Source organism: Mobula hypostoma, chromosome 7 (genome assembly GCF_963921235.1).
Source record: "Mobula hypostoma chromosome 7, sMobHyp1.1, whole genome shotgun sequence".
Taxonomy (NCBI): Eukaryota; Metazoa; Chordata; class Chondrichthyes; order Myliobatiformes; family Myliobatidae; genus Mobula; species Mobula hypostoma.
This window is the reverse complement of record NC_086103.1, coordinates 47,802,551-47,817,277: the sequence shown is the minus strand read 5'-3', so window position 1 is coordinate 47,817,277 and position 14,727 is coordinate 47,802,551. Positions and strand designations below refer to the sequence as shown.

General features: G+C 40.6%; 1 protein-coding gene across 1 annotated transcript in view; it reads left to right on the top strand.

The window, feature by feature from the left end:
* LOC134349900 (electrogenic sodium bicarbonate cotransporter 1-like) overlaps positions 1-14,727 on the top strand; it is a 109,038-nt gene that overhangs the window by 44,995 nt on the left and 49,316 nt on the right. Inside the window, exons 9-15 of the mRNA XM_063054863.1 lie at positions 599-773; positions 2,554-2,687; positions 6,741-7,012; positions 7,100-7,173; positions 8,495-8,686; positions 13,034-13,147; positions 14,355-14,516. Coding sequence (XP_062910933.1) covers positions 599-773; positions 2,554-2,687; positions 6,741-7,012; positions 7,100-7,173; positions 8,495-8,686; positions 13,034-13,147; positions 14,355-14,516 — 1,123 coding nt within the window. The remainder of the gene's footprint in view (positions 1-598; positions 774-2,553; positions 2,688-6,740; positions 7,013-7,099; positions 7,174-8,494; positions 8,687-13,033; positions 13,148-14,354; positions 14,517-14,727) is intronic.

Sequence of the window (14,727 nt, the reverse complement as noted above, 5' to 3'; positions counted from 1 at the left end):
GTGACCCAGTTTGAAAATAAGCAATACATTTATCAGAATGAGAGTTATTATCACAGACATACGCCATGAAATTGTGATGGTCTTTGGTGACAAACCAAATCTCATCCAACTCCGAATAAAGTCTAGCCGCTGATGTGCCTTCTTCATCATTGCATCAATATGCTGGGCCCAGGATAGAAAGACACTGACACCCAGGAACTTGAAGCTGCGCACTTCCCCTTCCTGAAGTTCACAATCTATTCCTTTGTCATACTGATGTTGAGTACAATACTACTCAGTGGTCTATCTCACTCCTGTACATCTCCATGTCACCATCTGAGATTCTGTCAACAACAGTTGTTGCGTTGGCAAACTTATAGATTTATAGATGCCGTTTGAATTATGCCTAACTACACGATCACGAGTGTAGAAAGAGTCGAGCAATGGGCTATGCACACACTTTGAGGTGCACCAGTGTTGATGGTCAGCATTTATCATTTAATTTACTGGGGTAACAGAGAGCAAAATATACTAAAATTACTGTAACCTTGCATTGTCCCTTTAATTGTTAAAACCCATTCTCAATTTGCAAATACAAATAATTTTGTCTCCTCGTTAGGTTTTTTGGGGGATTTGTTAATGATATCAAAAGAAAAGCACCATGGTTTGCCAGTGACTTCTATGATGGTATGAACCTTCAGTGCCTTTCAGCTATTCTGTTCATCTACTTGGCCAGTGTAACAAATGTAATTACATTTGGAGGCATATTGGGAGACGCAACTGATAATATGCAGGTTTGTATTTTACTTCATTTATTTTATTAGTAATACAATATTGTGACTTATATTTATATACAGTACTAGTTTACAGTGTCTGGCCAGAGGAATTGCATTGTGCCATGTGTGAGGTACCTACTCCATTTGGTGGGAGGTGGATGATGTACATATATAATTAACATAATTGTTCATGTGAGGTCACTGAACGTCCAAGTCCTTGCGGCCCTGATATCATCCAGTGTCGTGGACGGGTGACGAAGGCCATCCTCAGGTCAGGCCTCTGCTACGCGCAACCGGGTGGCATGAGCAAGCACGGGGGGCTGATCAGTCAGCGCACCTGGAGCTCAAGCCCGGAATTTCGGGTCCCATCATCGACTAGACTGGGGGTCAATATGAAGGTTGGAGCCCGAAGGCCGATCAGTAGTCTGATGGCCTGTCCTGGAGTTGGAAGATTGTCTGAGTGTGTTGGTGGGTGGGAGGGAGGGTGAAAGTGAGGAAAGGGGCTTGACTTGCTGTTGTTGTTTTGTTGCTTGTTACATTGAGTTGTGTTCTGTGTAGTTCTGCTGAGAACTGTGGTCATGCTATGTTGCAGGCTGCCCCAGTGCATACCTAGGTTGTCTTGGTTGCTAATGCAAATGATGCATTTCACTGTATGTTTTGATGTATATGTGATAAGTAAATCTGAATCTGAAATCTGTACATCTCCATTTCCTATCTTCTTCCACTGTCGTTTCATTACGCGTATGAAGAGTTTCCTGTGGGTGAAGGGCCTTTCTTCGCTTTTACAGCTTGTCCACCATGGTCTCCAAATCCACCTTAACTATTCAGTTTCTGCTCTTTGCCACCTGCAAAGCTCTCCAGAATCAATTTCATCACAGGCTCTGGATGTCAGACCTTCCACCCTCTGGAGAAAGAAACAATTAATATTTTCGACCAGATCCAGCCATTTCTCCTTTCTCAGTTGCTTCCCGCTCAGCTGACTATCTACTTTATGTTAAATTTCCAGCCTCTTCCAATTTAGTGTATGTCATTTAGTGTTCCTATAGAGTTACCTCTTAAGCTGAAGAAAGCAAATACAGATTGGAGGACCATGTTTCAGGACAATTCCATTTAGTCCTGTGTCACTTTAATTCTTCAACCTGCTCCCATTCTGGGCTTTTGGGTTCTTATACTGTTGAAGAAAAGACAACTGTAATCCCAAGAACTGGCACCTGATCTTCTGATGAGGCACATCAGAGTCCCCATGATCCAATTCTGAATTGCACAATTTGTGATTACCAGTTTTACTGGATTGTATCAGTCTTTGCAGTTCTAATCGATGGTTAATAATGTGATACGTTAACTTACCAAAAGAAAGAAAAATCTGGTGTTTGCTTTGAATTATGGTTTCTGTACATACGACAATATTTTAAAATGTGGGTTTAAATTGCAGGGAGCGAAGGGCCCAAGTAGGTAGGCAAGTTGAAATTGCAGCAGTGCCTCCATCCTTTCTGAGCTTTTCCCTTACAGTTTTTCTCTTTGTTTATTCCTTCCTAATACGTTTGACTGATCATTCTCTGATTATTTCTTCCTGCTTTTTCTTGCTTTGTTTTCTTCCTCTGCTGATAGTAAGTACAGAAAACAAAACAAGTTTATGATGACAGGTCATAGACCTGAAGTATTAACTTTGCCTGTTTCTCCAGAAATAATGCCTGACCTTTTGGACTTTCTTAGCATTTTATGTGTTTGTTTTGCATTTCCAGCTTCTGAATTATTTTGCTTTTAGTTTAAAAATGATAATAATTATATCTTATTTTAGGGAGTAGTGGAGAGCTTTCTCGGAACTGCAATAGCTGGAGCAGTATTTTGTCTCTTTGCTGGTCAACCATTAACAATTCTGGGCAGCACTGGCCCTGTGTTAGTCTTTGAGCGCCTTTTATTCAACTTTAGCAGGTACAGTTATTATGTTTTGATCTCTGTTCTTTTCTGCTGTGAATATGCCAGAAAAATTGTACAATAATTAATTTAAAATGTGTCATTTTTTTGTTGGGCGTACTGTGTAAGGGAATGCATTTGGAATGGAAACAGATGTAGCAGATGAGTTACAATGATACCAAAGTGAAACAAAAGGCAGAATCTTTATTGTTAATTTCTGAAACTATTTTGGGACCTGTTCTTTTTCTCCATATTCATTCTTCACTACTTCAATAATGTCGTTCGTATTTATTTTGGACAATCAGCAAACTGCTTAATTGTAGAGAATATGAGAGCTGAAATTGATGTCATCCACTCAACATCACTATTTGACATTTTTTACTGTCTCTCTCTATATAAGAGAATTGAGACTTAATTGAAATTATTCCTTTTGGCAGTATCCACTATCTTGGAATCTGATGTTTATTTGTGTTACATGATAGAATTTTATTAGGAATCTGAGTGCTGAGAGAGATTGAAAATCCTAAATTGTTAGTAAAGTTTACAAAGTAGCTTGCATGTTCTCTGAATTTATGATACATTAGTACTTGAAGCATTTGTTTACACAGTTCATGTTTGGATGCCACTGCGGATAATTAATTTACACACAAGTTCCTTCGCTTAGTCTGTAATATCACTGGCCTACCAAGCAATGCTTATTCAACTCACTTTTTGTTTGCATGGAAGAATATGAAAGCTTGGGAATCATGCCAATTATCTTGGATTTTAAAGCTAGGATAAATGTCATTTACTTCTTAACATAGAAACATAGAAAACCTGCAAAGCTGTGCCAAACATGTCCTTACCTTAGAAATTACCGAGGTTACCCATAGCCCTCTATTTTTCTAAGCTCCATGCACCAATGCAGGAGTCTCTTAAAAGACCCTATCATGCCTGCCTCCACCACTGTCGTCGGCAGCGCATTCCACGCACTCACCGCTCTCTGCGTAAAAAACTTACCCCTGACATCTCCTCTGTACCTACTTCCAAGCACCTTAAAACTGTGCCCTCTCATGCTAGCCATTTCAGCCCTGGGAAGAAGCCTCTGACTATCCACACGATTAATGCCTCTCATCATCTTATACACCTCTATCAGGTTACCTCTCATCCTCTGTCGCTCCAAGGAGAAAAGGCCAAATTCACTCAACCTATTCTCATAAGGCATGCTCCTCAATCCAGGCAACATCCTTGTAAATCTCCTCTGCAGCCTTTCTATGGTCTCCACATCCTTCCTGTAGTGAGGTGACCAGAACTGAGCACAGTACTCCAAGTGGGGTCTAACCAGTCTTCTATGTAGCTGCAACGTTATCTCTCGGCTCCTAAACTCAATCCCATGATTGATGAAGGCCAATACGCCGTATGCCTTCTTAACCACACAGTCAACCTGCGCAGCAGCTTTGAGTGTCCTATGGACTCGGACCCCAAGATCCCTCTGATCCTCCACACTGCCAAGAGTCTTACCATTAATACTATATTCTGCCATCATATTTGACCTACCAAAATGAACTACTTCACACTTATCTGGGTTGAACTCCATCTGCCATTTCTCAGCCCAGTTTTGCATCCTATCAATGTCCCACTGTAACCTCTGACAGCCCTCCACACCATCCACAACACCCCCAACCTTTGTGTCATCAGCAAATTTACTAACCCATCCATCCACTTCCTCATCCAGGTCATTTATAAGAATCACAAAGAGTAGGGGTCCCAGAACAGATCCCTGAGGCACACCACTGGTCACCGACCTCCATGCAGAATATGACCTGTCTACAACCGCTCTTTGCCTTCTGTGGGCAAGCCAGTTCTGGATCCACAAAGCAATGTCCTCTTGTATCCCATGCCTCTTTATTTTCTCAATAAGCCTGGCATGGTGTACCTTATCAAATGCCTTGCTGAAATCCATATATACTATATCTAATGCTCTACCTCCATTAATGTGTTTAGTCACATCCTCAAAAAATTCACTTAAGCTCGTAAGGCACGACCTGCCTTTGACAAAGCCATGCTGACTATTCCTAATCACAGTATGCCTCTCCAAATGTTCATGAATCCTGCCTCTCAGGATCCTTTCCATCAACTTACCAACCACTGAAGTAAGACTCACTGGTCTATAATTTCCTGGGCTATCTCTGCTCCTTTTCATGAATAAGGGAACAACATTCGCAACACTCCAATCCTCCAGAATCTCTCCAGTCCCCACTGATGATGCAAAGATCATCGCCAGAGGCTCAGCAATTTCCTCTCTCGCCTCTCACAGTAGCCTAGGGTACATCTCGAAAGGTCCCGGTGACTTTTCCAAAAGCTCCAGTACATCCTCTTTCTTAGTATCTAAATCTGTATGCTCAAGCAATTCAGTCTGCAGTAAGTCATCCCCACAATTGCCAAGATCCTTTTCCATAGTGAATACTGAAGCAAAGTACTCATTAAGTACTTCTGCCATCTCCTCCGGTTCCATACACAGTTTTCCACTGTCACACTTGATTGGTCCTATTCTCTCATGTCTTATCCTCTTGCTCTTTGTATACAGTACTTGTAGAATGCCTTTGGGTTTTCTTTAATCCTGCTCGCCAAGGCCTTCTCATGGCCCCGCCTGTCTCTTCTAATTTCATTCTTAAACTCCATCCTGCTAGCCTTATAACCTTCTAAATCTCTATCATTACCCAATTTTTTGAATCTCTCATAAGCTTTTCTTTTCTTCTTGATGAGATTTACAACAGCCTTTGTACACCATGGTTCCCGTACCCCACCATCTTTTCCCTGTCTCATTGGAACGTAACTATGCAGAATGCCACACAAATATCCCTTGCACATTTGCCACATTTCTGCCATACATTTCCCTGAGAACATCTGTTCCCAATTTATGCTTCCAAGTTCCTGCCTGATAGCTTCATATTTCCTCTTACTCCAATTAAATGCTTTCCGAATTTGTCTGTCCCTATCTCTCTCCAATGCTATGGTAAAGGAGATAGAATTGTGATCACAATCTCCAAAATCCTCTCCCACTGAGCCCTGACACCTGGCCAGGTTCATTTCCCAATACCAGATCAAGTACAGCCTCTCTTCTTGTAGGCTTATCTACATATAGTGTCAGGAAACCTCCTGAACACACCTAACAAATTCCACCCCATCTAAGCCCCTTGCTCTAGGGAGGTGCCAGTCAATATTTGGGAAATTAAAATCTCCCACCATGACAACCCTGTTATTATTACACCTTTCCAGAAACTGTCTTCCTATATGCCCCCTATCCCTATCCTATCCAATTAACAATTTGAGCCATTTTGGTTGATACATGTGAGGTTCTTAAAAATTAAAGAAAATTTGCGTTACACAATTTTTTGTCAATTTGCACTACTTGAATGGCATTTTCAACAGAAAATAAATCTATAAACCTGAAAGGATTTTGTGATTTGATGGATACAAATTTGTGCACCTGTCCTTTTTCACCCCTATCTAGTTCCATAATGGAAAAGAACACTTACTCTTGGAAAAAAAAAGCATGAATATTTTGCACACAGAATTGAAAGTGAGTTTTCCTTTGGGAAACTTTGCCATATATTATGCCTTATAAATGTATGTGCTCTCATTAAGCTGTATATATCAGGAGGCTTAAGTATTGGGCATCTTTTTCACAATTTCACAGCTAGAGCAGAGGCTGTAAATTTTCAGTCCTCAGATGGCATGAGCTAACACACCACTGAAACTAGATCTGGCGATCTTTGTTTCAGGAACCGAATCTCTGAATTCTCGAGAATTTTTGGAAAAGGTTTAATCTCAGAATATAGTCTTCACTAAAAAGGAGGATATAGTTTAGGTAAAAAGACAGCTGAAAATGATCTTACTTCAGTGCATTAGCTGTACAAATCTGGTACATAATTTGAACATTACTGCTCTTTTGTTGCATTACAGTTTAGTGAGTTCAATAAACCTTGCGGGGAACTGTTTAAAACCACATGGTGGAAAGGGAATTTCAGTTTATTTAAATGCTCTTGATTGGTGTTCTTTTTATATATTTTTAAAATTCTGAATTCACAGTGATCATAAGCTTGACTATTTGGAGTTTCGTCTTTGGATTGGACTATGGACAGCATTCTTTTGCCTCCTCCTGGTTGCCACTGAGGCCAGCTACCTAATCCAATACTTCACGCGTTTCACTGAGGAAGGCTTCTGCACGTTAATCAGCTTCATTTTCATCCACGATGCTTTTAAGAAAATGTTTATTTTGGCCAAGAATTATCCAATCAATTCTGATTATAATGTTGACCATGTTACACTATATCACTGCTCTTGTCTACCGTCTGAAACAGGTAAGATTACACAGAAAGAAATTGTCAGTGAGCATTGAAAGGAGCCAGAATTTGTTTATTATATTTCATTTTGTGGAAATCTTTCAGGTAATGTTTCAAGTCTATTTAACAAAACAACTGAGGCAAACTTTGAACTTGGCCCCGTCTCCTACAACATAACTGTAAGTTTATTCTCCAAGTAGAAATAAGCATTTTTCACTTTTCTCCCCTTTCAAGAAGTTGTTGCCGAATAGTGAACTACAATTATGTAGTGTTCCTTCAATAATGCATTCCAAAATCTTTGTTTACAAATTATTGTTGTCAGGGTGTGTACGTATATCAGAACTCATGTTGCCTGTCTGAGCATAAAGAGAATTTTGGCCAACAGGTGGCCACATAGCCTGAAGTCACTGCACGGTGTGGCAGATGTAGTTCTCATGAATGGTAAATTGATGTTTTTGAAGCGCATAGATGAAGCCTGGAGATTAATTCTCACTCTGCTTCCCTATAAAAGATAAATCTGAACCTTTTACGACCTTCTTGTCCAAAAGGATTTAATAGAAAAGGCAACTGTAGTAGGTCCCTGAGTTCACTGATAATTAGATTGCCGTCAGGGTGCTAATGAATGAACAGAGCTTTATTGCCTTGTATTTCAATTGACTAATGCTTTTTCCTCCCGGTGTGATACTATCAAAATCGTATTTTTCCCCCAATATTTCCATGTCGTTTTGTGTCACTGATTTGCCAGCTAAGCAGGTTAATCACTTATTTTCATGTTTATGTCCCTTTTCTTAAATCATACTAAACTGCCCCATTTATGGCCCTTCCCACAATATCCTCCAAAATTCCAGATTTCCAATTTGCCTTTTTCCTGATTCCGCTGTTGCCTAATTTTCAACCTCTAACACCCCAAGTTGGAAATTCAAAGTTGCCACACTCTAACAGTGTAAAAACTTTGCCAGTTCTCCCTCTTGTTATCCCTCCTATAACCACCCAAATGTTGATTTACTTTGATTACTTACCCCCACGTCACCGTCACTCCCCCAACTGCCAGTAAGCAACAGCTACATCTCAGTAATTGTACAGATGTGCATGTGCATAATTGCCATTCTATTGCATGTCACTGGAGGAGAAACTAGAACTGGGAATTTCAAATGATTTTTCTTCACTATAATCTGAAGTGGTTAACCTACTTTTACCTGGATGTGGGAGAGGTGAACTCATCAGTTTCTGTACCAGATCAGGAGCTTGTATAATTAATTGGTACTGATTTTGCATTTAGTCTCAGTTGAACTCTTATTGTGATATTTTTTGGGAGTGTTATTATATTTCTAGTTTCATGTGACACAGTTAGATTTGGAAATAACATTTTTTGTAACAAAATACAGGATGATTTTCAAATTATAAATTTGTTTTGAAACATTTTTGTGACTTCTAGATGTGCTTAATTAATACTCACAAGATGTTTCACATGCCCATTTATTCATTTTTGTTTCACTTTAGTTCGACTTGGAATCTGGCAACTGGTCCTCACTGACAAAAAAGGATTGTCTGAAGTTTGGAGGACAACTAGCTGGTGAAACCTGTGATTATATTCCAGATATTGCACTGATTTCTTTTATTCTATTCTTTGGAACATTTGTTTGTTCCATGTCACTGAAGAACTTTAAAACAAGCCGATATTTTCCAACTGCGGTATGCATTTTATATAATAATTCTCCTGTACAAGAAAGAATAATTTCAAAGACCTGTGATTTCCATCTCAGTTTGCCAGTTTATAACTAGCTAATCTATTGACCTGTTGCACAATACAGTATTGGCATATGTTCTGTGGCATCAGTTTGACTTCAATCAGGCTGAAATAAAATAGAATCTGATAGGAGTGGTTACTCAGGGAAAGACTGCCACTTTAAAAGCAACTTCAGCTAGGAAAGAATATGTATGCTAGAAAATTTGCCTCCAGGCAGTTCTGAAACTAAAAATAACTAAATCATGTGACTGTTACACAACTAATTTTAGCAACATGAACACAGTAATTCTGGACAGGGGAGTTCATACTTAATTAGGACTGGTTAGCAGACCAAAAAAAACCAAAACTTTTGGAGTAAATTTTAATGGAACGTTGGGGTGCTTATGGGGTGTAACTTTCTCAAAGATGGCAATATACCAGGCTGGAAATGAACATGTAGGTTTCATGTGTGCTTCACGCACACAAATATTTCTGGAGTCCTGCCCAGATCCAGCACATTGCACCCTGCAGCTTGTGGGAAAGAGGGGAATTTTCAAGCTGCGACCCATGGTCAGGGACTGGCAGAGGGAGTTTGCTACAGTCAGCGGAATGAGAGGATCTGAAGATGATTGGGAGGAGGTGGGCTGGAGGTACTCCTGCTCCTCCTGGTTTACAAAGAAACCTAAAATAACATTTTTGCACAGAATTTATCTGGTAGAATCTGTTGGGAAAACTGTTACTATTCCTCTGTTCAGACCTCAAAAGAAAGACTGATTGAAATTCTCACCAAAAGATATCACCTCTGCAATGCAGCCTCTGTATTTCACAGTAGATGTTTGTACTTAAGTCTTTGGACTTGAAACCACAGCCTGATTCAGACATGGTTACTAGATTGGGGAAAGTTACATTCTGGGATTTGGGTTAAGGATGTATGAAGTTGGTGATTGTGGCAGGAGGTTGCAAGAGCAGCAATAGCTATGTTGGAATGCTTTTCTGTGAGGTTGGAAAGACCGCAGTTTTCCTTCTAACAAAGGAACTGTAACATGTTCTTACATTTGGAAGCTGACAGCTACTTAATTGGGTTTCCCAAGCCCAAGCAAATTCAGCCTTATCAGATGTCTTTAAAGAGACTCTTAGATAGGTACATGGAGCTTTGAAAAATAGGGTGCTCTGCAGTAGGGAAATTCCAGGCAGCTTCTGCAGTAGGTTACATGGTCGGCACAACATTCTGGGCTGAAGGGCCTGTAATATGTTGTAGATTTTCTACGTTCTATAACTGTACAGCGTAAATGTATAGATCTGATGAACATAATAAAAACCCAGATAACGGCCCCATTGCAACACTATTTCAAAGGCTCTCACTGTGCATATTGGAGATATTTGGACATTTCTCTTCCTTTTTCTCTGAATCTTTATCTAACCCCCTTTCAGGAGATCAGGGGAATATTATTGAGATCTGGGTTTCTGGAATTCAAGTTTTCTGTTGTTTGCAATTAACCTGGAATCCAATTTGACATTATATGTTACCTGGAAATTGTAAGAATATGGATATGCTCTTTTTCAAATGTTCCATGTAAATTTAATGACTCAGAGAAGATGTCAGCTAGTTTTCTCATTCCTGAACACATTCCTTCAGGAAACCAATGCAAATTGATTGATGAAGAATGGATTGATATGTGCTGATTGCACTGAGTTTCACTGAAGCATGTTTTGTTGAGATAAATATCAGGGATGATCTAAACCTGACTATCACTATAGTTCCCACACCCCGCACTTCCCGTTTCTACCTCCTACCCCACACCTCGCACTTCCCGTTTCTACCTCCTACCCAAGATAGACTTTATCCGCTCAGGGGATCTCCCATCCACTGCTACCAACCTTATAGTTCCCACACCCCGCACTTCCCGTTTCTACCTCCTACCCAAGATCCACAAACCTGCCTGTCCTGGCCGACCTATTGTCTCAGCTTGCTCCTGCCCCACCGAACTCATTTCTGCATACCTTGACACTGTTTTATCACCCCTTGTTCAATCCCTTCCGACCTATGTTCGTGACACTTCTCACGCTCTTAAACTTTTCGATGATTTTAAGTTCCCTGGCCCCCACCGCTTTATTTTCACCATGGATGTCCAGTCCTTATATACTTCCATCCCCCATCAGGAAGGTCTCAAAGCTTTACGCTTCTTTTTGGATTCCAGACCTAATCAGTTCCCCTCTACCACCACTCTGCTCCGTCTAGTGGAATTAGTCCTTACTCTTAATAACTTCTACTTTGGCTCTTCCCACTTCCTCCAAACTAAAGGTGTAGCTATGGGCACCCATATGGGTCCTAGCTATGCCTGCCTTTTTGTTGGGTTTGTGGAACAATCTATGTTCCGTGCCTATTCTGGTATCTGTCCCCCACTTTTCCTTCGCTACATTGACGACTGCATTGGCGCTGCTTCCTGCACGCATGCAGAACTCGTTGACTTTATTAACTTTGCCTCCAACTTTCACCCTGCCCTCAAGTTTACCTGGTCCATTTCCGACACCTCCCTCCCCTTTCTAGATCTTTCTGTCTCTGTCTCTGGAGACAGCTTATCCACTGATGTCTACTATAAGCCTACTGACTCTCACAGCTATCTGGACTATTCCTCTTCTCACCCTGTTTGCAAAAATGCCATCCCCTTCTCGCAATTCCTCCGTCTCCGCCGCATCTGCTCTCAGGATGAGGCTTTTCATTCTAGGACGAGGGAGATGTCTTCCTTTTTTAAAGAAAGGGGCTTCCCTTCCTCCACTATCAACTCTGCTCTTAAACGCATCTCCCCCATTTCACGTACATCTGCTCTCACTCCATCCTCCCACCACCCCACTAGGAATAGGGTTCCCCTGGTCCTCACCTACCACCCCACCAGCCTCCAGGTCCAACATATTATTCTCCGTAACTTCCGCCACCTCCAACGGGATCCCACCACTAAGCACATCTTTCCCTCCCCACCTCTCTCTGCATTCCGCAGGGATCGCTCCCTACACAACTCCCTTGTCCATTCGTCCCCCTCATCCCACCCCACTGATCTCCCTCCTGGCACTTATCCATGTAAGCGGAACAAGTGCTACACATGACCTTACACTTCCTCCCTTACCACCATTCAGGGCCCCAAACAGTCCTTCCAGGTGAGGCATCACTTCACCTGTGAGTCGACTGGGGTGATATACTGCATCCGGTGCTCCCGATGTGGCCTTTTATATATTGGCGAGACCCGACGCAGACTGGGAGACCGCCTTGCTGAACATCTACGCTCTGTCTGCCAGAGAAAGCAGGATCTCCCAGTGGCCACACATTTTAATTCCACATCCCATTCCCATTCTGACATGTCTATCCACGGCCTCCTCTACTATAAAGATGAAGCCACACTCAGGTTGGAGGAACAACACCTTATATTCCGTCTGGGTAGCCTCCAACCTGATGGCATGAACATCGACTTCTCTAACTTCCGCTAAGGCCCCACCTCCCCCTCGTACCCCATCTGTTACTTATTTTTATGCACACATTCTTTCTCTCACTCTCCTTTTTCTCCCTCTGTCCCTCTGAATATACCTCTTGCCCATCCTCTGGGTCACCCCCCCCCGTCTTTCTTCCCGGACCTCCTGTCCCATGATCCTCTCGTATCCCCTTTTGCCTGTCACCTGTCCAGCTCTCGGCTCTATCCCTCCCCCTCCTGTCTTCTCCTACCAGTTTGGATCTCCCCCTCCCCCTCCAACTTTCAAATCCCTTACTCACTCTTCCTTCAGTTAGTCCTGACGAAGGGTCTCGGCCTGAAATGTCGACTGCACCTCTTCCTAGAGATGCTGCTTGGCCTGCTGCGTTCACCAGCAACTTTGATGTATGTTGCTTGAATTTCCAGCATCTGCAGAATTCCTGTTGTTTATCACTATAGTTATTAACTCTGCTCTTTGGGGGTGAACTTTTTCTGTGTGTTTTAATAAACAAAGGTTCAGGGTAAAGAGAGTCTGAAAACCAGTATGAGATTCACGTGATGTGCATGATTTATAGCAATGTGACATTGCTAGCATTCAATCTGCTAGCTTGTCTTAACAGGTAAATGGTTTAAGGGTTCAGTCTTTCAGAAAATACTTAATTAGTTATATACATTTGCTATGTCTCAATGTATTCATGAAGATATTACAAGGAAAGAAACTGAATCCATTACTATAGTATTTGGTTTAGAAGGCTTTGCTTGCCTTATAATGAATCAGGTAGACCAAATTATATCATTTTAAATTGTTTTGGGGAATGTCAATTTTGGTATATGTTTTACTGATTTCTTCCTTAGGTCAGGAAGTTAATCAGTGACTTTTCCATAATTTTGTCAATACTGATCTTCTGTGGAGTTGATATACTTGTTGGCGTGGACACCCCCAAACTCATCGTGCCAAGTGAGCTCAAGGTTTGTGTTACTGAACATCAGAAATAATTAGCTACCCAGTCTGTGTCTGCAACTAGATTACTTAATTGACTATTTATAGGAAAGTAATTCTACTATTCAATAAAACATTTTTTGCTTTGTAAATTTGATTCAGTACTGTGTACTCATTGTTTCTAAAGTCTGTCATATATGCTATAGTAAAATTCCAATAATCTGCAATCTTGTTCTTCAAAGTACTCATGGTTCAGCATCAGGCTCGCCTGGTAGCAGTTACAATGCTCCTTTCAAACACGCTGGGGTCCCAGTCCTAAATATGTTTCAAACTCACAAGGTCCCTGTTTCCCCTGTCTCTTAAGCTCGCCTGCTTCACAGAAAACACTAATTTACAAATGTAAAAGAAACGTGAATGCCAAGTGTGTTGGTATATTGATAGGAGCATTACCCCATAGTTTGAAAAACCCACCATTCTGGTGACACAAAGTCACAAGCATGCACAAAGTCACAAGTGACATGTCCAAGACACCAGAGTTTTATTTCACTCTGTTTCTACAGCATATTGTGCAGGCACCATCCATTACTTCAACCAAGGAATAATATTCTCTGTGCTCAGTTGAATATTTTGTGATTTTCTGCTTATTTTTGAAAATTGAATGTGTGTAACATTTAAATTGCACTTTGGGAGAATATGAATGTTCACAATCTGCATTTTAGTTATTTGCTTTATCGCACAAGGCACTGTGCAGACATAGGATAATGGATTATTGGAGTTTTATTGTACAAAGCCTTTTCCAAATTTAGAACATTAAAATATATTTGTTGCTCTGAAAACACCGATATTTCCAGGCAGATGAAAACTCTTATCTATCTCAATTATCTAAGAGCGATACAACTGACAGTGCACATTCTTATTTTCTCATACTTTGTTTACCCTCAGGTAAAAGGGTAGCATCATTTGCATAACATAGATTCACATAGTGCAATCTCCAAAATACAATGCAGCATTCTAAAACTTCTAATATTAACACTGTTCAAAATGTAATAACCTAATATTAAATTCTGCCATCACAAAATCCTTCAAGTTTTGATTGCCTTATAATAACCAATGAACCGTTAGAGTTACAGAAAAAAACACAATTCTTTTTGTTTCAGTTAACTTTTGGGATTAGCATATTTTAATGCCTTAATTTTTAGAACTACAGTGCAATAAATAGTGACCTTTTTTTTAAAGCCAACAAATCCAAGCAGAGGGTGGTTTGTGTATCCATTTGGAGCAAATGAATGGTGGATATGCCTCGTTGCGATTGTGCCTGCTTTACTCGTCACAATACTTGTGTTTATGGATCAGCAGATTACTGCAGTCATCTTGAACCGTAAAGAACATAAGCTCAAGGTATGCCATCAATTTGTCTCTGTTTTTGATTGTTTGTTTAGCCACTGCATCAATTAAACCTTTGCAGGGTGATTCCTCTCAACTATCACCAGACAGTTCCAACATTATTTCAAAATATTTGGATAGAATTGTTGTTTTTGTTAATGACTTAAAATGTCTGCAATTATGTTGTCCTGTAAATGAAATGTATTAAAATCATTTGAAGCAAATC